The following is a 23,946-nucleotide window of genomic DNA, read 5'->3' as shown; positions in this document are numbered from 1 at the left end:
AGAAGGTCTCGTCTGTTTACCTAGTAACTTCTGTAACTTCTCGTAAGTGTATTTTTCCAAGATAAAAAGCTTGTTTTCTTAAAAGCCTTTTAAATTATTGGATACTTTCAGTCTGATTTACCAGGGGATTATGGGTCTAACACAATCATACTCCTGCAAATTTTGAGCAAATAGGCAACATAGTAAAAGAGAGTGATCATGTCAATGCTTATACCGGGAGGAAAAAGCCAATATGAGTTTTCTGAATATTCATTTTGATCTCCTAATCTTGAAGAAATTTCCTAAGCATTTGATTCATGATTACAAATCAAAACTTAGTATAAAATTACTTTCCTTGTAGATTCTGTGATATCTGATGGTTATGTTTACATTGCAGATATATAAATATAAATATATAAATATGCATATTATATATAAAATTTTAAATTATACAAGTCATTGGATAAGTTATATCTTATTAGTTATTATCTTATTAATTGTATTATATCTTATTAGTTCTGGGTCTCTAAAAGTTTTTTGTTAATCGTCTATTTTTTTTATAGGACTTGAATTGAAGGAGGTAAATACATTCAGTGGAACAGGTTGCCAAGAGAGGTTGTGGAGTCTCCTTCTCTGGAGAGGAGGAGACCAAACCAGCCTGGACACAATCCTGTGCCACATGCTCTGTGTGACCCTGTGTATGCAGTGGGGTTGGACTAGATGACCTCTAGAGGTCCCTTCTGACTTTTAGAGAATTCTATGATTCTATTCACTAGTTAAACCTGTTGTATTCAAAAGTTCATTGGAAGGTAGCTGAGGAAGTTCAGAACCCCAGAGAATGGATGTTCCTATTTTTGCACCATTATTTTGAAAGTGTAAACAATGTCCACAGGCCAAGAAATGACTGTCAGCATAACTGAGCTGATTTCTTACAGTGTTATTTTGTGTATTTGTACAGTGCTTATGAGAGTGGCTCAAACATGGGACCTCTCTATGCTAGATTACCTCTCAGTGCTAATATTAGTATTGATAGACACAACTTTGTCTCCCAAGTAGACTTGCAAAAGGCACTTGGCTTGCATCTGTATGACATTTCAATTTAGGAGAAAAGTAATACTAAGTAAAAACAATATAATCTATACTAAACAGATTCAGTTTAAGTGGCAGATTATAAACAATGTAAATAAAGGATGGACATCTGTTATATTTCTAGGTAGACTCTATTTTAGGTAGAATTGTATTCTTGGTTCGGTGTTATTCAGTATATTTAGTAGGGAAGAACAGAGCATTGCTTATCAAATTTGCAGGTAGCACTGAGGTTTACCATAAATAACAAACAGCTGAATTACAGATGCTGGTCAGGATGCTCAGTAGAGTGGGTTTGTTTTACAAGATGTATTTTTTAAAACAGGGAATAACATCATATGTCTAGAAACAATGTTTGTGTAGGTAATATGAGATTCAAAGCAGTATTCCTGAAGGGAGCTTGTCATGTCGAACTTAAGTGTGAGTTGTCATATACTTTAGCCATGAGATGGAATGTACTACCTGCATTCATAACCAGGGTTTTATTAAACGAAAAGCTGTACTACCTTTATTAGTGAATTAGTTGAGAGCTTTGTGGTAGTATTGTATTCTATTCTTATGTCTGCACTTTAGGAAGGTATTTGAAAATTGTGCTCTGTTTAGAAGGCCCATATATGAGTGATTTGCAACTTGGAAGATGCGTGCTCTTTACTCGAGAATGTTAAATTCAAGTATTTATTCTGTCAGTGAGAGTACTAAAAGATCTTTGTAATCAGTTGCCACATTCTCAGTAGCTAAAAAGACTTGTAATAGATGGCTTCTATATCTAGCAAAAAAGTGCAGCGAGTTTTTATGCCTGCAAGTTTAAATCAGGCAAATTCAGACCAATTCAGATATCTATATCTGACAAAATGAAGATAGTTAACCTTTGGGACAGGGATTACCTGAACATTTGGGATATCTTTTCTACCACTTGACATTTAACACAATACTAATTATCTTTCAAAATTATTCGTTGTAAAAAGTAAAGCTCTTTGGTCTCTTTGAGCAACTTATATAGACTGTAGTAATTGTGGTGATCTCTTACTACAAAAAAAAAAAAAGGAATCTGTAAAGATTGAGACCCTGACAAGCAGTAAGCTAGAGAAGGACAGAATGTTTTGAATTTTTGGATACTGGAAGATGATCAGTCTTCAGGAAATGCTGTCTCTGATTAGAACGTTTGTGATGCATACGCAGCCAATAGTCCATCTACATGTAGTTTACAATTAAAAGTGGGCAGAAAAATCATTTTAAATGTTGAATGTTCTAATAATGTAATCTTTTTGGTATTTTTCTTTCACTCGTACAAAAAGGTCTTGCGAAAGTGTGTTTCTACATAATGACATTTTTAAATAAAAAAAGAATATCAGAAAATGTAGTAATAAGTTATGGATGTAAAACACATGCTTATGATTGTAGGTGAGTAATTAGAAATGATTAGACCAATTGCTCATACTGATGTGGATTTAATCTATATAAAGTGCACACAGAATTATGTTGAATGGTCTTGAAGATAGGCAAACTTCCTAGCTGGAAAAGAGTATTTTCAAGGAAAACTGATGCAGGATTCAGAGTAATGATTCTTGCAGTCTGTAATAAGAAACAGTAAGCTGACACTTTTTGTGGTGGTGGGGCTTACTTTGATCAGCAAATCAAAGGCAGGCAATAGAAGCTAAATCTGCAATTACTTTGTCATTCTGCTGGTAGATGTGTGTGTGTGTGTGTGTGTGTGTGTGTGCTGTCTCAGTAGCAGTAACTCTTCTGAGATTATTTCTTTTTTTAGCTGAAGATGATTACTAAAATAAGCTGTGTGGCTTTATTACTTAGATATTTTTTCCCTTTATATTCAGTAGTATGCTAGTCATGCAGAAGATTTCTCTCAAACTAGTTGAGGCACTGTTACATTTTTAATGCAGCCCTAAGCTGACAGAATGGTTTTACAAACATCTGACGTTGATTTGTGGAGGGAAAAACTCATGAATTGGTATCTGTCTCCTCAGCAGTTCTTCCTTTCCTCTTTAGCAGTCAGATTGAACATTGGGTGATATTTCTGACTACTTCAAGTGACCAGTTGTCTTTTCTTGAGCTCATGCACAGTGATTCTTTTTAGTCTTACTACCTTTCTTTCCATATTAGCAGTTTAATTAGAAAGGAGAACCTGTTGCTCTAAGTTCATATTTAGCTATTTAAATAATAATCTTACTATATTTAACTGAATTTGGACTGCATTAGAAACAGTGTTCATCTTCTATAAAAGAACTGTGCTGAAAATACCTGTATCGATGTCAGATATATGGAGTTTACTGCTATTTTCTAGACTGCTAAGAAAAGTTATCCTGAAAATGAAATTATATTTAGCTTTGTTATTAAGTGGAACGGGAGGAAATTACAGAGACAGGATCCTGAGCCACTTGATAAGGCTTGGTCTTTGAGGCCTTAACATCTTAGCATTCAGTGTTTTTGCTGTCTTCTATTTCACAGACTGAATGGGCTATGCAGAATTAAAATCAAGATGTTATGTTGAAAATCTAGAGGAGAGAAGTTTTTTTTTTCTGAGCAATTATTGAACTTTGTCTTTAAATATTTGCAGAATTGAGGGAATTTCTATATGTAACAAAAAACAGATCTAAAGTATTTCATGGTAGCAAAATTAAGAAAGAAGGCTGGATTCTCCTTGTCTGTTATCTTAAACACTATTAAGCTTTTTCTTTTCCTTTTTTTTCCTCTTTTTTTCCTTTGACATATATTGCTTAGTGTCTTTCTTCATAATTGCATGTTCTTATTCAGATGCTTTGTTGCATTCTTACCTCTTAGAGGATCTTTTCTCATAAATATGGAAAAAACAAGTTATGTAGAGACTTTATTAGGACTGGTTTGTGGCTGTATGTCATATGGATAAGCCTTCTGAAAAGATTTGCGCTTAAGGAAAACTTTCATATAGCATCACACAATTTAGATTCTTTAAAATGCCAGTTTTAATCTGCGTAAGTTGGAGCAACTCTGCAAAAATAAAAGTTGGATACTGTTGTTTGTGTGCTGGAGATTACTGGCAAAGAGGGCCTCTATAAATGAACGGGTGTTCCTTGAAGTGTGTATATCAAAATAATGCACAGTATTAAACTCTAAAATAGTTAGATTTCATTGCATGTGTTTTGTTATGAAATATTTGTCTGATACGCTAGTGAATCAGATAATGATACCCTATCTTGGTATTTCTGGGTACTGTCCTTCATGCTTTAACTTGTTTTCTAAATCTGGTGGCAGTAGTTATTTTTAGAAATTATTGGACGATATGGTCATAGTTCTTTACAAATAATAGCCCATGTAGCTATCTTAATATTCCAAGAAGTTTAGATAACATTTCTCTTCTTGCAGAAAATACTTCAGCTATCCTAAATTGATAGACATTTTTACATTGCAAGTTGTGTTAAAGAAAACTAATGGAATTTGGATATGACTAATATGAAGCTAAGCTTGCGATCCTCTTCTCTATTCTAGGTTATATGTCTCCACACCCATCTCCCCTAGGAGCCCCTGAGCACGTGTCCAGTCCAATGTCTGGGGGTGGTCCAACTCCACCACAGATGACTCCCAGTCAGCCAGGACCCATAATGCAAGGAGACCCACCAGTTATGAGCCAGCCTAACAGAGGTCCTTCACCCTTCAGCCCTGTGCAGCTGCATCAGCTCCGAGCTCAGATTCTAGCCTACAAAATGTTAGCTAGAGGTCAGCCTTTACCAGAAAACCTCCAGCTTGCTGTTCAGGGAAAGAGGACTCTGCCTGGCATTCAACAGCAACAGGCTCCCATTGCCTTCAACAGGCAGTCTGGTAAGTAATTCTGACACTGTGTCATTGCCCAGGTAATTCTTTAAATTGTGTCCACGAAAAATTATAGAAATGTGTGGTGTGAAAGTATATAATTTGAGACTGTATTCTGGCATATGTGTGAACAGGGGTCTTTGGTTTTAAGCTCGTGAAAATGAATAAAACGAGCATATTACTAATAGAGTATTGTCAAAAATGAAATAAAAGCGATTTTACTGTGATACACAATGTCCACCCTGATTATGCCTGACTTCTTTTGAATGTTCATCATACTTCACCAGTTAAAATCTCAGTGTTTTTTTTTTTTTTTTTTGGACAGGATTTTCAGTCCCCTCCTGCTATGTAGAAATTGGATATGGAATCTAGAGCAAGTTGACTGATTATGCAGGTTGTGGAAAGTAAAGCAAACTAGATATAGTGGGCTGACAAGTACATAACATAGGGAAAAGGGTTCTTACTAGTAAAAGTATTCTTACTTGGTTTCTCCTGGTGGTAGTAGATATTATGGTATAGTAGGCAGACACACCATGGTCTTAAGAAAACTGTGTTGCAAATACTCTGTACGTGCTGTGTTGTCTGAACACTTCCCATACTGAGTTAATATTAGGTATCGGGCATTAAGTTGATCCTGTTGTGGAATCTGCTTCTCTGGAGAGATTTCACCTGTACACGATGCTGTACAAGGTGCTCTAGGTGTCCCTGCTTGTGCAGGAGATTGGACTAGATGATCTCTAGAGGTCCCCTCTAATCTCAGTTAGCCTGTGATTTTGTGATTCTTGATAATATTGGCTTTAATGATGCAGACTGGTCACTCCAATGCGCATACTTTTGCTACAAAGTGGAGGGTTTGTTCTTGGGATGACATTATTTTAATATGCTTCATTATTTTTGACAGTAGAACACAGAAGTACTGCTTGTCTAAAAGGAGTAGAATGCTGGAAAGCAGTGATTTTTGTGTACTTAGAAATGCTTTGTATCTTAAGTTTCTTTCCTCTGTCAAATTGCTGGTATTGGGTTACATGCAGTAAGTGGTCCTGTAACTGGGCCAGGGCCAGCTCCAGGAATTCCTGGACATATATCTGCCATTATCCCTAAAACTTGGGCTGAAGCTAGAGGGGAGTATAATGCTAATTTTGTATTATTCTTAGAGTTATGGATAAACTGTGTGGGTAGGGATTCGGAAAGAAAGAAGCAGGGAGAAGGATTGGGAAGTAAAAAGGCATAGAGGAGAAATAGTGTGACTTAAATATCAAGGAGTTTCTTACCATTTATTCAGCCATAAGCGACTTGACCAGATGAAATTATTGCAGCTGCTATGCAGCCTGAACATGCAGCACCTCTCCACAATCAGAGTGAAATGATCGTTGGCTGAGACATATGTTATGTCCTGAGCATGCTTAATTCGGCAAGCTTGCCTTTCTACTGTATTTTTACTGTAAATAAATTTGCATAGCCTGGTAGAATGAGACTAGTTTTTATTGTCTTGCCTTTGAAAGCACAGTGTAGTCTTTGAGGTGTAATAAACAGCGTAACTTTTTTTTCTTCCTTTAATATTTTTTGAATCAGATCATCCACATGTGGATTTACAAGTTAATATTGTTATTGAAAGGAAATTGAAGTTTCTAACACATTTTTGTTTGAAAGTTTTTCTTTAGAGCCATTTAAAAGTAGATACAGTATCACCAGCTTGCAGATAGCACAAATCCCTCATACTGTAAAGATCTTGTACTGTATTAATGTTTGGGAGTAACACAGTAACTGATCACTGTCATATTTGGTGTCATCAAATTCTTTGTTGTCAGCAATTTGCAACAATATAAAAAGAATAGTAGTGTGTGGTAAGTTGTGGAGTTGCATTTCTTGGAGTACTCCAGCAAATGGTTAACATTTAAATAGGATAATGAGAAGGAAAAGTGTTTCTTGAGAGATTGCATGTGTGAGTTTGCTGGCCTTGGTGTCTCCTAGCTCAAATGCTGTTACTTGGAAATGCTGGCAAGAGTACAGAATTACTAGATGGATGGTTTTATCTGAATAATCCATTATGGCATAATAATACATCTGTCATTTTCAATTATAAGCAGCTTACTGCTTGGCTGTTTTCATTGCTGTTTTTAATAAGAAAATTTGTCCGTTATTGATGTATGTTTTTGCAGGTTTTATTTGGTGTATTTTTAAAAAGACTATGCTGATATCTTTATTTTTCTTTCGTTTTGAACTTTTTCTTCATAATGTTGGTCTTGTAGGACAATCTGAATGATTTCTGGAAAAATAGGACAACACAGTCTTTTGGTGGGCTTTCTTTTCCTTTTTTTTAATAATATGAAATGGTGCTAAACAGATTTCAAAGTTTGTGCTTGTGGTTCCTTTTCTGTAGTTCATTGCAGATGTGTGAATGACAAATGATGGTCTCTGGACAACAGGAATCTTTCGACCTAGATTTCAGGATGTTGGATTTGAAGTAAAGTTGTAAAAAAGAACGCAGGCATGCTTTGTAGTTGTTTTTCCTAATATTTACTTATTGCGACTGCATAGACGATTAAATGATATCTTTATTTTGCAATGTCTTTTTTTGTTTTCCACAACAGTTTTTCTCTGTATCTGTGTGCATTGGGTGCCTTGTTGACTTAATAGGATACTGAAATCTGTGACCCTTGGTATCTGTAGCTGATGGATGCTATAATCATGTCAACTGAGGAGCTAATTTATTTTCAAACTGATTAGAATCTTCCAAGATACATGAGCAATCAAATGCCTGGTATTTGAAACATTTAAATGCGATTAATTAGCAGTTGGGGACAAAAGAGGCTATTCATATTTAACAGGTACTTTTAAGTACCATCATAAGAATTTTAATATGACTGTCTGGTTCTCACAGAGCTCTAGAGGCAGAGATATTCGTGCTTGCAGTGAGGTTGTGATTATAGATAGATTCTTTTAAGTTTTAAGCAAAGTTTAAGCTCTCCATGAAAAATGTCAGTAATTAAAAGTTTAATGTGTTTCTGGATGGCTTCCTGCACTATTTCAGTGTGTTTTTTTAATAGTGAAGTCTATCTTGTCTTTTTTTTTTTTTCTCCCCTCCTCTGGTAATTTTGAATGTTTGTCTTAGCTTCATGTTCTGTCTTGAAAAGCCGCCTCGAACGACTTGCTGTGTTTCATATTTCATGTTACGAAACCAGTGTTGTTTTTCTGGTGCAGGCCAAGGCGCGGACATGAGCGTTCCCAGCGCGCCACAGAAACTCGCCGCGCCGCCTCCCAGCGGGAGGCCTTCTCCTGCTCCCCCTGCCGCACAGCCCACGGCTGCCATGCCTGGCCCTTCTGTGCCGCAGCCACCGCCTGGACAACCTTCACCCATCGTGCAGCTGCAGCAGAAGCAGAATCGCATCAGTCCTATCCAGAAGCCACAAGGACTGGATCCAGTTGAAATACTCCAAGAGCGTGAATATAGGTAAAAGGAAAAAATAAAAAGGTTCAAATGCTTATGAATTGTTACTTCTTACTTTCTCCACGATACTCTGTGCAGTTAAAAGTGATATTGAAATGGCCGTAGTTCAGTGTTTCCAGAAAGAGACCATGTTAAAAACAAAAACAGAAACCTCTACCTGTAAACTATGATTTAATTCCAGACCAAGTTATGAACTGGCAGAGTACATTGGCAGTGTATTTGCAAACAGCCTTAAGTTTAGAACAGGTTAAAGGATTTTGCTGGATTAATGTCTTACTTGGATAAAAATCAGGAAACCATAATCCTTTTAACGTACACAGAAACCACTTTAGTGCAGAAATCTTTCAAAATGATGAACACAAAGGGTAGTAAGAAGGGAAGACTGGAAGCCCAAAGACTGATGAGCTGACAACCAAGGTGAAGACAGGATTTAATCATTCTTTTTCTATGAAGTTGTTCTTCCTTTTAAGATGCAGTAGGGAACGTAAGTGGTATGGACTTTGGTAACATACAGGGTGTTCTAGGATCTAGCGCCATGTCCAGAGTCCAGACCATAATCCATGTAAAGCTCTCACACTTTTGTCAGATCATCCTTAAGTGATTTCATGGCGTACGGTTGTGGTCCTTCAGTTTGTTGCAGTGTGTTTATGTAGGGCTGAATGGCCACAGCTGTTTCAGTGTGAGCAGCCACTGTGATCTGACAGCTTTTAAAGAAAATTTGAGACACATACCACCATACGTTTTCACTGGTTCTCCGAGTGAAAGGATTTATACCATTAACCTGAGCCAGAAATCATGTGGCCTAGTATAGCATAACCATTGCTGCATCCATTAACCTCAGTCTGCTCCATGCATCCTTGTTGCCAGGCGGTTATAATCTAGAATGCATAGATGGATGGAAGTGAAGGTTTGAATAAAATAGTTGTGGTATATATACTAATGTGTAGAATGGGTTACAGCTTCTCTAGAGTCTAAATAATCTAGGGTTTAAATAGCCTGAGCTTCTTGACAGAATAAATAAGGTAGACATTTCACAGGGATCTGGTAATAGGAGGCTAATACGTAGTGTTGAATATTGCTGGAATTTGTTGAATATTGCTGGAATTTGGCCAGAATTCTTGGAACTTCTGGAGGTGTTCCCCCCCCCCATTATTTCAAACTGTGAATAAAACCAAAAAGAAACCGGGGTGGTGAGGGGGAAGCATGACTTTATTTGAACTTTGGATGGTACTACACTTTGTATAAGAAGTTTTAGTGTAGCAGCATAAAGTATTTACCCTTTCCTAGCCATCCTAGTAAAATGGTAACAGAAGGAAATTAATAAAAACATTTGCATCCTGATCAACCTGTAAAGTTAATGATAACTTTATGGAACAGTTGTCTCTGTGCTGTTAGCAGTAGTTTATTTTTAAAAAAAGAACTTTATACTGTGAAATACTCAGAAAACTGGCTGAATTATTCATCTCTTCATGAAAAGACAGAAGTATCACATGACTATTTGACAGTTTCTCAGTTCAGGCATATAGACACAAAAGGTAAAGTGTTTGTATATTGCCTCATTATGAGAAATCTGATCAAATTAGGAATTTTTGAAGATGGCAATCTGTGTTTGCTCTGTAGCTTTAAGCATGGTGTTTCTTGACTAAAGATGTAAAGCATGTTATTGAGGACCCCATCTCTCAGTTACTTCTGATTTATCTGCTGCACAATAAGAAGCTACTTGATGGATTAGTTGGCTCTTTCTTTCAGTGTAAATAATTAATACTTAGTAGTTGTCTATGGGGGGGAAAGATAAAATTTTGATATACAACTCTTTTTTTTTTTTTTTTGAATAACCTGCATGATTTGTTTATTAGACTATATCATAAAGGTGAAATACTTAACTTTTTGTTGTTACACTGAAGAAATTGCATCTTTCTTTTTCCAGTGTCAAAGCTCCTTTTTCTTTATACCTCCTGCTATCAGGAAGTTACATAGGTTGATGAGATAGGCTGGTAAATGCATGGTATAGAATCTTATCTATTAATGGTGCGTAAAATAGACCACTGCATAGGAAGAAGTAGTAATGGAGCTACTAATACATGCCTTTGTCTGAAAAAGTTGTGAATCTGATGACACAGTCATAGACTAATTTTTCTTGAAAATCTTCTTTCTTATTATAGAAAAGGTCTTTGGAATAAATTAACACTGAGAAAAAACAACAAGAAAATGAATGTTGCTGTCAAATTCACATGGTTGTGCCTAGTAGCTAGTGACAGCATATGTTGTTTTGAGGTGGGATTATATGATAATTGTTCTTAATTTCTATGTGACTAAATGTGGGTGATTAAAAACCTTACATATTTAAATGTTTTACTGTTTTAAGAAGTTTATTTCTATTTGGAGAACTTTTCAACTTCCTGTGCATCTTAAAATCTGGCCAAAGTGGTCAGTGGCTTATGCTCATAGCATTCTACTCTTACAAAATTTTCCTTAACACTTTCTTGAAACTAAGCTATTGCTTTTTAATCGTAATAAATGTGCTATATAATTTAATGTCATTCCAGTATATGGAAAGATTTTTCCCAACTTCTCTAATCCAAAAAAAAAAAAAAAAAAAAAAAAAACCATCCCGTATAGTGTCAGTTCTTTTTGTTCTCTGAAAAGTTGCCTTTTATATAGGTTTATTGCTTGCTTCTTACCATCCATGCTACAAAAGTTCAATTATGAAAAAGCATAACCTATGTAGCTGACTGAAGTTAAAGAGGAGATAGATGTTCCTTGGTTATTTTGCAAAGGGATCTATGTCTTTCACTATAAATGCACTAGCTACTTTCTGCATGGATGAAAATAAATTGCTGAATTGCAGAGATTGATTAGATGTATCCTTTAAACAGGATTGGATTATATCTTTCAGGTGACTGTAAAAAGCATCTAGAAAATCTTCTTCTTTGGATTCTGTGTGATTTATGTAACAGCTATTAGTATCTTTCCATGAAGATAAGAATAGTCCAGCAAGTTGGCTTTAAAGATTAGAAAACAACTATAGTTTTAGAATGCCTTAAGTGATTGCACTCATGTGAGGTGGGATTTCTGTAAAGAAATTCTTTTAAAAATACTATTACTACTGAAGAAAATAAATAGTACTGTGAAAGTCTGAAATAAAGCTGCCGGATCTGTTACTATTCTTTTGTAATTTTTTATGTGCGAGTCATCTGTCTGCCACATCTCATTCTCTCTGTCAGTATTTAAGCAGTGGATTTGTTTGAGAAAGTGATGGAGTTTTTTGAGCATTTACTGAGGCAGTGTCTGTACTGATTTGTACTGTTGTCTTTCTACTTCTTTCTTGTGGCTAGAGGGAAAGGGGAATTAAAAGAGGAATTAAAAACTTTGTGTTCAGCTGCCTCATTAAGTCCACAGTGCACAGAAGAACCTTGGGAAAGTTGAGACTGCTCCCCTCAAGTGTTTCATTAACTTCAGTGAAACTGTGATTTGCCCTTAACTGTTCTGTAGCTGGATCACTTAAAAGAAGCATCAGAGCTATTTGGAAATCTACATAGATAGAAAATCACAGTTGTGGTCTGCGTTTACATCCGTATATGAAGAAGCAAAATGGCAGAGCAGCCATTTACAATTTAGAACAATATTCTCATTGTACGTCACAGCCATGTTTTCTGTGTGTAGTTATGATAGTAAACCTGATCTTCAAGGAAATTCCTAGAATTTTGTATCTCTAGTTGCACTAAGATCTCAGTCACTGGGCAGTCCAGTTAGGGCTGAAATTTTACAAAATGCAATTTTGTAAAGGAAACAGTGTCCTGTTCTCTTCAGGACACTAAATGAGCCTTCTGTGGTTACATCTTTTTTTGATGTTTTGATGTTTCAGAAGCCTTTCAAGGAAGGCTGAAAATTAGTAGCTGGGAGATCTTGGAAAGAGTGCTGTTACAGAACAGATACTGCATGCAACTTTAATTCTAGTTTTCTTTTAGATGATGCATGCATTATTATGCGTATAGTTGCTGTGAGCCACTAATATTCTGATCTGTTAGCAAGTTATTTATCAGAATTTCTTGATATTCTTTTATGCAATTAGTAGGTTTCTTTCATCTGTTCTGCCATGGTGGAATGATGGTCTGACTGTGAACTTGTCTGTAAACATGAATTGTATCAAGCCACTCAATTCTCATACTAAATTCCTAAATTCCATGAGGAATTTATTTTTTTGTATGCATACGTGGATTAGAACTTGTGTTTTCAGAACCAAAGTTGTGTGTTTATTGTCTCGCTATAGCATCTCTGTGTTCTGCATCTGGTGGTTCTGGTAGTATGCTGTGATCAGAGAAAAAGTGTCTTTCACTCGAGCTCCTTTCAGCATGGGTACCGCTGTGAGGAACAAGTCTTTGTAATTGCTGCTCTCTCTGCACGCTTAGCAGATTAAGTGTATTTTGTTGTATCTTGCCTCACTCAACACGTTCAGACCCTTTGTCTGATTTGTAACCGACCTTTCAGCTGCAGGACTGACATGTTCACTCTTTTATCCGATGTGTTAGAGGGAGAATTGGGGGACCACTAAGTGCAAAGAAGCCCAGTGAAGACTGTTTTTCTTCTGCCTTCAGGCTAGTTCCAAAGTTCTTGCTGCGGGAGAGCAGCAGCAGACACCCACTCCTGATGAGGTCTGATGTTCTATGTGCTCTGAAAGTAAAAATGGAGGCTGTAGGTCATACAAAGTGTAGGGAGATGAGCCCTTCTTCGGCCTTTAACTTGGGGAGAGGGGGAGAACTTTCATTTTTCTTCTCTTTTTTTTCCACTCTCTTTTATTTTTTAAGGTGTGTGAGAAATAGAGGGGTCTCATTTAGCTGAACTTAATATGTAGCACTTAGATAACTTAAATTTTGGAACTCTCACTGTAATGCCTTATCAAAATTTGCTGTCTACCAAAATACTTGTTTGTGAATAAAAAGGCTTACCAAAGCTAGCCTACTTTCAGCTATATGATCTTGGTTTTCATTGAAAAAAAAATAAAACAAGTTCTTTCTGGCTTGTACATTACTGTTTTGATTTGAATGGGCTTGATTTAGAATCCTGTAAAGGAAGAGAGAGGTAGATCTAATTTACAGTGTAAAGGCTATATTAGTGCTAACAAATCTTTCAATAAAATAATTTAGCAGAATTATCAATGTTGAGAGGGAAGGGATTTGCTATACCAGAAACTTTTTGTATTGTGCTTGGTGGCTGGCTACGCTTCTCATAAAATAAAACTCATCAAGAAGCCTAAAGCGAGAAGTCCTTTATATAATTAAAATAAAACGGAAAGCTTGCTTTTTACATATACTTATAGCCAAAATTCAAATAGGAGAGAAGAGAATTTTTATTATTTGGCAATTTATTCTCTAAATGGAAAACTACATCTAATTTTGTCCCCGTCTAGGCAAAAGCCTCTTAGTTCAGAAGCAAGTAATAAAAGATGAATAGCTGAGATAAATAGCCTGTTTTTACTATGCAAGTGTAATAACAGTGATAACCTCTCACAGACTTATCCTGGTCTCTTTTCTGATACTGTGTTTATTTAGGCTTCAGGCTCGAATTGCCCATAGAATCCAGGAACTGGAGAACTTGCCGGGCTCTTTGCCTCCTGATCTGCGAACCAAAGCTACGGTGGAGTTGAAGGCACTTAGGCTGCTGAACTTCCAGCGCCAGGTAATGCCTTTTGCGTCAGGAAGTTTTATTGTCAAATGTGGGGGTGTGCCAATGGATGAATTGGCAAGAAAGTTTACAGGAGCAATGAGCCTCACCAGGAAATTTTTGCATGAGTTGATGATAAGAAGCATTTTACAGAACTTACTGTTTAACTTGATCTTCATTTTGTTTATTTATTGGAAATACATGTCTTCTCCTTCTCCTGCTATATCCTCCTGTATAAAGTACAACCCTAGAATTGTGCATTTTGTGTAGATAATGGCAGTAACACAAAGAGAAGAGCAGCATAGGCTGCAAGCCAATTTTCTTCACCAGAGACAATATACACCTCTTTCTGGATATTCTGTGTAATGGCTCTTCTTGTTTTGGAAGAGTTGAATGCTGTTGTTGTTTGTCTTAATTCTTCGTGACCTAAGATTTTTTGCTGTGGCACGTTTTTAAAATCAGGGTTAACAAGATCATGTCTAAATGATGGTATCATTTGGATGTTGAGTGTATGTATAAACATATGAATTTCAGAAAGGTGACACAGCGTCAGACACTTTTGGGCCCCTTGCCATTGGTTTTCCTAGCTAACCTGAAGGAACAAAGATGTGATTTGGCAGGTCAAGCAAAAACAGATCCTGACATTTGGCATCACTTGTGTTACGCTCTGTGATCCTGCCCTCCCACTCCCTGGTACTGCTTTGTAGTGAGGTTTTGTCGAAGGTCATATGAAAAACAAGAGGCTCCCCTGCTGCACCTCTGGGACTCTAGTTAGACTGTTGAAGCCTTCACCATTTCCTACTCCCTGCTGTCTCTTGTGCAGCTGACAGTGAAGACAGTTGTCAGCTGCATTTAGCACCAACTCTGCAGAAGTGTGTTGTGTCTGTTGTTTACTCATGCTTTTTTTGGATGGCATGACATCTTGCCTAGTCTCTTGTATTTCAGCGGAATAGTCATTTTTTCCTCAGTATCTTGTAAGGAAAGAATGTGTGATATACCTCCAGTGATTGGCCATTCTGTGGAGACTTGAAATTTTCTTAGGGAGGGAGGCAGGCCTGCACTGCAACTGTGAAGCTATGGAATATGTATTAGCGGAACAGGAAAAGGAGACTGGGGCATCTCTTAGATTGTTACCATTTTACTGCATCACATTAATGATTAAAAGTGTTTCATATATTTTTTTTTAAGTGGTTCTTTTTCTCACTGGTAGCTAAGACAAGAGGTAGTCGCCTGCATGCGTCGTGACACAACGCTGGAGACGGCGCTCAACTCCAAAGCCTACAAGCGAAGCAAGCGCCAGACCCTCAGGGAGGCCCGAATGACAGAAAAACTCGAGAAACAACAGAAGATAGAACAGGAGAGGAAGCGTAGACAGAAGCATCAGGTATTCCAACTTACTGGCTGTTTGCCCAGCAACGGAAATGTGCCTTGCTTTGTTGTGCCAGTCTTCTCTGTTACATGTTTTGTCACCTTTGGACTTTATAAATACAAAAAATGTCAAAACACATAATAAGCAATCAGACCACACTAAAATTCAAAGTTGGGTGCTTCTGATTTGAAATCCTGTGCCTTGTCAAATGTCTGCACTATTTCTTTTTTTTTTTTTTTTTTTTTTTTTTTTTTTTTAGGAGTACCTAAACAGTATATTACAGCATGCTAAAGATTTTAAAGAGTACCACCGGTCAGTGGCTGGGAAAATTCAGAAGCTTTCTAAAGCTGTGGCAACTTGGCATGCCAACACTGAGCGTGAGCAGAAGAAGGAAACGGAGAGAATTGAGAAAGAAAGAATGAGAAGACTGATGGTAAGGAGTAGAGGAAGGGGTTTTGTTTTAGCTAAAGTCATAAGACTATTTTTTTTAATATCTAATACAGATTTTCAGGTGTCCATGTGTTTCCTAAATGAATAAAGCCTCTTCAATCCCCAAAGTACAAATCTAAAATTGCTGCAGTTTGGATGTGGGGATTTCTGTCATTGATAGTGAATTTGACTATTCACTTCAAGCCATAGCTGTTACTCATTTCTAAGTTTTGCTATAAGGTTGTTTTATCTACCAGCCTAAAAACTTTTCACAGGCTTTTATGTATAATACCACTTGGTTTTATTTCATATATTAACATTTTTACAAAAATGTAGGAATATTTGCTTTTCTTACAAATATGGTATTTTACTTCTAGCTTTTAAAGTTTTGGAGACTGCATCTAATCAACTGGTCTGTGTTAGACAGCCCTAGAACTGTTAAGCAACTGCTGAGGACACTGCTGCTCCACATTTAGCCTTCTAAGCTGAAGATTTCACCAGCCTGCTCTGTAGCCAGGGACTCCTCTTTTTGAGGACTCTGTGTTGGTTCTTCGAGGACTTTGTGTTGTTTCTTGTCACCTCAGTCCACCTGCCTGTCTGAGTCTTTTTGAAGTGCAGCCATACCAATCTAGCTGGTCCCCAGTTATGTAGTATCTGCAAACTGGACAAGTGCCCTTTGTCCCTTCCTTCTGGGTCACTGAGAGAGATGTTAAACAGGACAGGTCCCGAGATAGGTGCCTATGGTACCCTCCTTGTTATCAGCCTCAAGATGAGTCTTACCAGTTAACACACATGTATGACTCCCAGGACTGATACTCCAATTTTTTTTTTGACAAATTATTTTTCTTCCCGCACAGATCTTAACACCTCAACTGAGGTGGCATGTGATTATTGAGACAGGAGTTTAGATGCTTCTTCTGAAGCATTTCTGTCATGGCTGATGTTTGTTTTGTATTGCTAGGCTGAAGATGAGGAAGGCTACCGTAAGCTGATTGACCAAAAGAAAGACAGACGCCTGGCCTACCTGTTGCAGCAAACAGATGAGTATGTGGCTAACCTGACTAATCTGGTGTGGGAGCACAAACAGGCACAAGCAGCCAAAGAGAAGAAGAAGAGGAGAAGGAGAAAGAAGGCAAGTCATTAGAGTTCTAGGCTGTCTTGCCTACAAATGTGATTTTACGTTGGTTTGTAGTCATCTCCAGTTGTCTTGATATGATAATGCCTAGTCATCTACACTGACACATTCTTAACACTAGGCGAAACCCCTTTCCCCCACCGAAATCTCTAAGAAACCTGCTAGCATTTATTCCAAAGGGATCAAGAAGGAGGTGGGAATAGAAAACTGTGAACTGATAACATTGGATCGATGCTGATAAGCTTTACATAGGCAGCCTCCTCCAGCCTCCTCTTCAGCTAGTCTCACACATCTTTGTAGCACTCATGAATGGAAAAGTATACACCAGACAAACTTTTCAAATAATAGGCTAGTTTAACTTGCTGTGCGACCTTTCACCTTTTAAGAGTTTTTATTGTCATTTTACTAAGCATCAAGAAATTGTAGGCTCCTGCTTCTTTAAAACTGATATGTCCTCATGCATATAAGAAATCTTAGCATCGCTAAAACACTAGTGTAAGCGAATCTACTGTTATTTACACTTGCCTTCTTTTAAAGTATGTTTTATGGTTTCCGAAATCTTTATTGACTGTAGATTGTAAATGCTTATGTTCTCACAGCAGCAGCTGATCATTGCACCGTGAACAGCAGTAAGCCTTAATGCTTGTTTGTTTGTGGTTCTGTGTTTGTTTTTTAAGCATTTTTCTAATGACTGTGGTTGTAAAACTTGTGTTGCATTACAGAACATTTTTATCTACAAGGGGATGGGTCCTGTTCGGACTTGATGGACTTCTAATAAAAAAAAACTATCCTGGAGGTAGCCTCTTCATATGAGGCTCAGTCTAGATCTGTGCTGTCCTGAATTACTCTGCCCCTCTATTTGTAAAAGCTCTCTAGTTCTGGCACAGCGCCATCAGCAGATGTACTTTCTGCGCAGCAATCCTGAAACAAGAAGCTTTCTAGCTCATATGGATGACTTTCTTGATGGAGCACCAGCTGTTTGTGCATTGAATAGGATCTGTGATATCTCTGTAGCATGCTATAGTGTTTATAAGCCTCTCAATCAAGTTATTTTATATATACCAAGGAAAATTGTAGTTAAATATTCTACACTTTTCTGGAATTCTCCTTTTGCTCAAGCTAGCGGAAGGGAGCTGAATAGAGACAATCAGGCAAGTGTCCTAAAGAACTAATATAACAGAAATGAAGATAATTTTTTAATGTTATATTGAACCATGTCTCATCCTGCACAGTCATCTGGAATTCATGCCTTTGGAAATGGATTTGAAGGGCCATTTTGGGGAAGGGATGCAGTGGTTGAGTGGAAGCAGATACTAAGGATCATCTTAGTATTCAGAAACGCTGCTATTTCTGCAGTATACTTTTTAAATAGCAAACTATGTTACCTAATTTTTTCACACTCATTAAATGATCCTTGAAAGTTGTTTTATCTATAAGCAAAATTTAGAAGGTTGCTTATGTTTTCAGTCCAATCTATTTACATTTGTAACCAAAATAAAATCATGCTGTAATACATCAAGTCCAGTGCTGGGACAGGAGCAGAAGCTGATTTCTAGCCTTTCTAGTCTTTCTTGCTCATTAACACACTTGTTAGCGAAGTTTCAATTTGGATGCAAATGAAGATTTCCATTATTCTCATGTTGTCCTGATGTTTTAAAATAGAATAAGATTTGACAAAGAGACTGCTTATTACTGGGAGTGGCATCTGGGAAGAAAAAAAAAATCAGGTTATTTTGGGAAGTTTTTGTTCCTGTCAGCTGAGCCCCAGGGGTCTTTTGGTTTGCAGCTTGAACAACAGTGGTCTGGAAATAATTGAGCAAAGAGCTTCAGTGCCACTCACAGATAGCTCTGAGGCCAGAACTGAGTTGTGTATGTAACTGGAATAAAAATGCCTGCACAAACATAGAATCTGTGATACTTGGTGAGATCTTGTGAAATGAGATTAAGGCAATGTAGAGAGAATTAATAGTAAGTCAGATTAAAATTATTTACTGTTATATGTGTACTATCGCAACAGGAACTAGCATTTGAAAACTGAGGCTCCGCATATGACCTATAAGTTTGGTAGGGAAGTCACTTTCTAGGCCCAGATTTCTTAGCATGTTTATAGATGTTGTAATGTGCGCCATTCATGCTGCTAAGTGCTTTGTATTGGCAGAGGTGACTCTGTGCTCTTAATAACTTCCCACAACTTTAACTGTATTGCTTTCAGACTGTGTAGGAATGGAATGAAATCCTGTTTATGATTCAAAATGTTTACTTCATATAAAGTACCCCCTTATACTAACAAACTGTCTGATATTTTTCACATCTTGATTTGTTGCAGAAGGCTGAAGAAAATGCAGAAGGAATGGCATCTGGTCTTGGTCCTGATGGAGAGGTAAGAATTTTACAAGTTGCTTTTAATTTTTTTTCCCTTAATATTGTTACAAGTGGTGTGTCATTGCCACAGCTTAAAAGAAAACAAAAAATCACAACTGTAAATGTTATAAGAAAACTTGCTGTTCATAACCAGCATAAAACTTTTCCAGATTAATGTCCGTGATGACTTGTTTAGAGACCTGAAGACTAAAACAAAGGTGCATTGAATCTGTCACTGATTATACTGAGAATTCCCTTTCATCTTTGGTGGACGCTTAGAAGTAATCTCTGTGTGTGTGTTATTCATGTGTAGAAATGTAAAAAAATTAAAATCCCGTGACTGTATTGAATTAGTATGTATGTGGCTGCAATAATGAAACTTAACCGCTTGTTCAGGTTATTTTTTTTTCAGGTGCTATTAGTTCTTTTTATTATAGATGACGAACAAGCTCAATGATCCTATACTGTAATGTATCATTTGAACTTTTAGCCCATAGATGAAAGCAGTCAAATGAGTGACCTTCCAGTTAAAGTAACTCATACTGAAACTGGCAAAGTTCTTCTTGGACCAGAAGCACCAAAAGCAAGTCAGCTGGATGCATGGCTGGAAATGAACCCTGGGTAAGTAGCTAGTGTACATGTAACTGGTGTGCTTTGTGTTTTTGGTGGGTTTTTTTGTTTGTTCAGACTGGTATTTCCCATGGATTCTCTCCTTTTTTTTTTTTTTTTTTTCCCTCCCTTTTTTTACGTATTCCATTCTCCCTTAAATTTACTCTTTTTAAAACTTACTCCTTTTTAAATTTGTCTCCTTTAAGTTTATTCTACTCTCCTTTAAATTTTCCAATCTTCTTAAATATGCATGTAAACATAGTAGGAGTTGTTCTGAACCTACTCGCTTCCCCCTTCTGTATCCCTAATTCGTATACTTTTTGTCTACTCTGTGCAGCTATGAAGTTGCTCCCAGGTCAGACAGTGAAGATGAAAGTGGCTCTGAGTATGAGGAGGAGGTATGTATCCTCTTAAAATAACAAAACAAAAAAAACTACACAGAAAAACAAAAAAGAGGCCAACACCTCTGTGTCAGATGAGTAGACAAATAAAACAAGTTCATATCCCATGTGACATTTTCCTCTTTTTCATAAGGAAGGAAGGAAATGCAGTAGCAAATATCTAATCGTTTTAAGTATAATACCAACAGGAAAAATCTTTTTTGTCGGATTGTTCAGTTCATAGAAGTTGTCCTTTGTGGCAAATGCTAGGTAATCTTGGTAAGGAAGAGCAAAAGTTTTACGCTGGTCATTAATAATCTTAACCCAGAGTATGTAAGAATTGTCCTCTGTTGAAATACACCTTAGGAAAAGACACACAGTGACTTTCTGCTACAGAAAGTTAACTTTAATCCTTTGCAATCCTTCTATATACATTATTTAATATTTTTCAGTGGAAAGCACTAGTTTGTTAGCGTTGGCACAGAAGCATTGCCAGTTGAGGTGATGAGACAAATTTTATTGATTGTGGTGTACTTCTGACTCAGGTGGTGTTAGAAATTCAAAAAGTTCATTAGGATCATGTGTTAGAAAACATGTACTGAGAACCTAATTTGCCCAAGTGCATGCCAGTTTTTCAGAGATTTCGGGATATCTTTTTTTCCTTCATAATTCTTCAGTGGAGGCATGAGACTTTTAGGGGAAGAGGGTGTGTGAAGTGGGCCAGTGCTATAAGACCTTCTTATATACATTGATTTGTCCGCTTATCTCACAGCTTCTTATATGTGTTTCAGGGCAAGAATATACATATTGAGGCTTATTTTACTTTTGAGCATAGAGACAAATTTATTTTACATAGATTGGTATTTTAAATTAAAGTAAAGCTTTTTGGGTATATATTGGTGGTGGAAATGCTCAAGACGGTAGGATGTGCTTATGTAGTAAAGTAGCTATTTTGAATGACAGTATTGTTATATCTTATGCTAATTAAAATGTTAGGGGTTATGTCAAGGCCTAGGCTTAAACTATTAAACCTAGGCTTATTTGATTCAGTATTTTATAGCTGTTGAAATACTTTATAATAAAAGTTCTAACAGAATCTTAAACTAATTTAAAAAAAGAACAAAAAAACACTGAGGTGACCTGTGTCGAGTCATAATATTAGATAGTCCCAATAATCAATGCCGATAGGTGACAGAGCATTTTTCAGCAGCGCACTTTCTAAAGGAGTGAAAGACTGAGTACTGGAGAAGAGTGAAGTTGTTGGGTTTTTTTTTTTTTTTTTTTTTTTTTTTTAGCATTGGTTCTTTAGAGCTGGGGAAATCATTATGAGAAAAATGCACCAGCAGAAGTAAGCACTGTTTTGTTCTGCTTTTGTTGATGAGAGTTTAAGCTGTTGAACAGTACACTTTTCTTCAAGTGGTTCAGGTGCTGTTGAAGAGCCCTCAATAGAAGGCAAAATTTATTCACTTGTCATACATTGCAATTGTACCAGAAGACAAACAGTTTAAAAGGAAGTAATGACGTAATTATTTTCAAAAAGCTAAACCAAAAGGCTAAAGCGGCAACTTGTGACAGTTTTCTATGCTGTATTAAAGTATGGCACATCTAGAATGTGATATAAACATAAACACACACACAAAACAAGAGGAAATACTTTCTTTTTCCCTCCAAAATACTGTCACTTGCTCTTCGTTAGCCTATATAAATAGAATATCTTTATGTTGTGTTGCAGCACGATTTTGTTGCAGGATAGGTGTCAGCTGAACTTTGGTTTTGGTTCCTATCGTCACAAAACATTCACCAATGAGAGCTACCCACAAATACGTGGATGCCGGTTGAAGGTATCCTTTAGGAAGATGGTGTACTCTCCAACTCTCCTGTGTTTTTTTTTTTTTTGTTTCCTTTGTAGGATGATGAAGAAGAATCAAGCAGGTTAGAAGCAGATGAGAAGATACTTCTGGATCCTAACAGTGAGGAAGTTTCTGAGAAAGATGCCAAGCAAATCATTGAGTGAGTGTTCTTTAGTTGCTGCTTTTTGTTAGAAATTAATATTTCTTACAATGGGATTTCCCAAAAATGATCTCTGAGTTGTAGTAGCTTCTCTGACATGAACATCTGCAGGAGAAGGAAGATGATAATTTGGTGTTAGCTGTGTATTGCTTAAAAAGTAGCTTTCATGCTCTAGACATGCTCACCACAGCTGGGGATTTCCACCTTTTTTTTCCATTTAAAAATGTGTGGTCAAAAATACATGTGTGTGTTTGTGGAAATTTACTTTAGTTCTTTGTGTGATTTCCAGGACAGCCAAACAAGATGTGGATGATGAATATAGTATGCAGTATAGTGCTAGAGGATCTCAGTCCTACTACACTGTTGCTCATGCAATCACAGAAAGGGTGGAGAAACAGTCTTCTCTTCTTATAAATGGCACACTAAAACATTATCAGGTAAGAAATCTACTTGGAATTAACTTCAAAATTTGCACCTCCATTTCTACAGATGCCTCTTGTGTAGCAATGTTAGGCTCCTGGTAATATGTCTTTCATAGAGTAAAACATGTTAAAATATCCAAATGCTAAAATATCTAAAATGAGTGTATTGCTAAACATTTCAGTGTGGTATGTCAAAACCTGTGATAAATTGAAAATTTTTTGAGAGACTGCAGATTCTCTAGTAGGTTAGAAATATGGAATTAAATGGACAAAGTGATGATGCTTATCTGTGATATTATCAATGATAATATTTCTTTCATGCTATGTGAATAATACTGGCAACTTTTTACTTATACCTATAGCATTTTTTTCATTGCAGGCTAACTGCTGTCCTTTTTGACCTAGGCTTTAAATTTTGCTTATTGTTTTTATTTCTAGAGGTTTCTTAATGATATATTTCTTCTTTAAACTTGTAGGATTTTGGTTTTGAAATAAAATCGTGGTATTTCAGTACACTGAGAAAACATTTTACTATGAAAGCTGATATCTTGTACTCTTTAGAGACTTGCAGTAGGTTTAGCAGCTACGAGCTTTTGTCTTCTGACGTAAGTTAAGATTGTACATCACTGAGAATGGTCTTAGTACCTTCTTTCAACACTTCTGCGGTTCTCTAACTTTCTAGGAAGTCACTGTGACCTGCAGCGTTTCAGTGTCTTTTCACTAGTCAGGACAATAAGTTACTTCCACATGAGAGAAAAAAAAAATCTTTCACTAACATGATGTAAAGATAGGTTTCTATTTGTACTTGCAGGGAACTAGGAGTGCTTTTTAATCATGCAGAACGTTAATGATTACAGCTGCTGCTTTCTCAGTTCTTCAGCACTGGCTTTTATTACAGTAGCTTGTTAAATCAATTAACATTCAGGAGTTATGCTGATTTTTTTCAAAGCACTTCCTTATTTTTATATCAGGCTCTTCAGAGTGATGCACAGCGGGAGGATAAGAGACAATGAGCATAAGTTTAAACAAGAAGGATCAGTCTGGATATGGAGGAAAACATTTTTTTTAATACTATAGATGTGCAGTGTTTCTCCCCTGCTTCTTAGTTAATCAGACCTCTCAATTTACTTCTGTCTCCACATGAGACTCTTAATTTACTTCACTACACATGAGACTTACCAAGCACTTGAGTCTTAAAAGCATAAATGTGTCCTAGGCTGTACTTGTATGTGTAATGTAGTAAAGTACGTATGTAG

At 36.7% G+C, this 23,946-nt stretch overlaps 1 protein-coding gene across 1 annotated transcript in view; it reads left to right on the top strand.

Moving 5' to 3' along the window:
* SMARCA2 (SWI/SNF related BAF chromatin remodeling complex subunit ATPase 2) overlaps positions 1 to 23,946 on the top strand; it is a 91,909-nt gene that overhangs the window by 8,508 nt on the left and 59,455 nt on the right. The window contains 14 exon segments of the mRNA XM_088539843.1: positions 4,546 to 4,875; positions 5,856 to 5,974; positions 6,334 to 6,343; positions 8,001 to 8,059; positions 8,061 to 8,317; positions 13,864 to 13,990; positions 15,186 to 15,359; positions 15,604 to 15,777; positions 16,735 to 16,905; positions 19,235 to 19,288; positions 19,760 to 19,890; positions 20,216 to 20,276; positions 22,168 to 22,268; positions 22,558 to 22,705. Coding sequence (XP_088395969.1) covers positions 4,546 to 4,875; positions 5,856 to 5,974; positions 6,334 to 6,343; positions 8,001 to 8,059; positions 8,061 to 8,317; positions 13,864 to 13,990; positions 15,186 to 15,359; positions 15,604 to 15,777; positions 16,735 to 16,905; positions 19,235 to 19,288; positions 19,760 to 19,890; positions 20,216 to 20,276; positions 22,168 to 22,268; positions 22,558 to 22,705 — 1,916 coding nt within the window.

The sequence above is a fragment of the Tinamus guttatus genome, unplaced genomic scaffold (genome assembly GCF_059628265.1).
Source record: "Tinamus guttatus ecotype Peru unplaced genomic scaffold, ASM5962826v1 Tinamus_guttatus_pri_ptg000050l, whole genome shotgun sequence".
Taxonomy (NCBI): domain Eukaryota; kingdom Metazoa; phylum Chordata; class Aves; order Tinamiformes; family Tinamidae; genus Tinamus; species Tinamus guttatus.
Note: the sequence above shows the minus strand (reverse complement) of the source record. Positions and strands in the feature narration are given on the sequence as shown.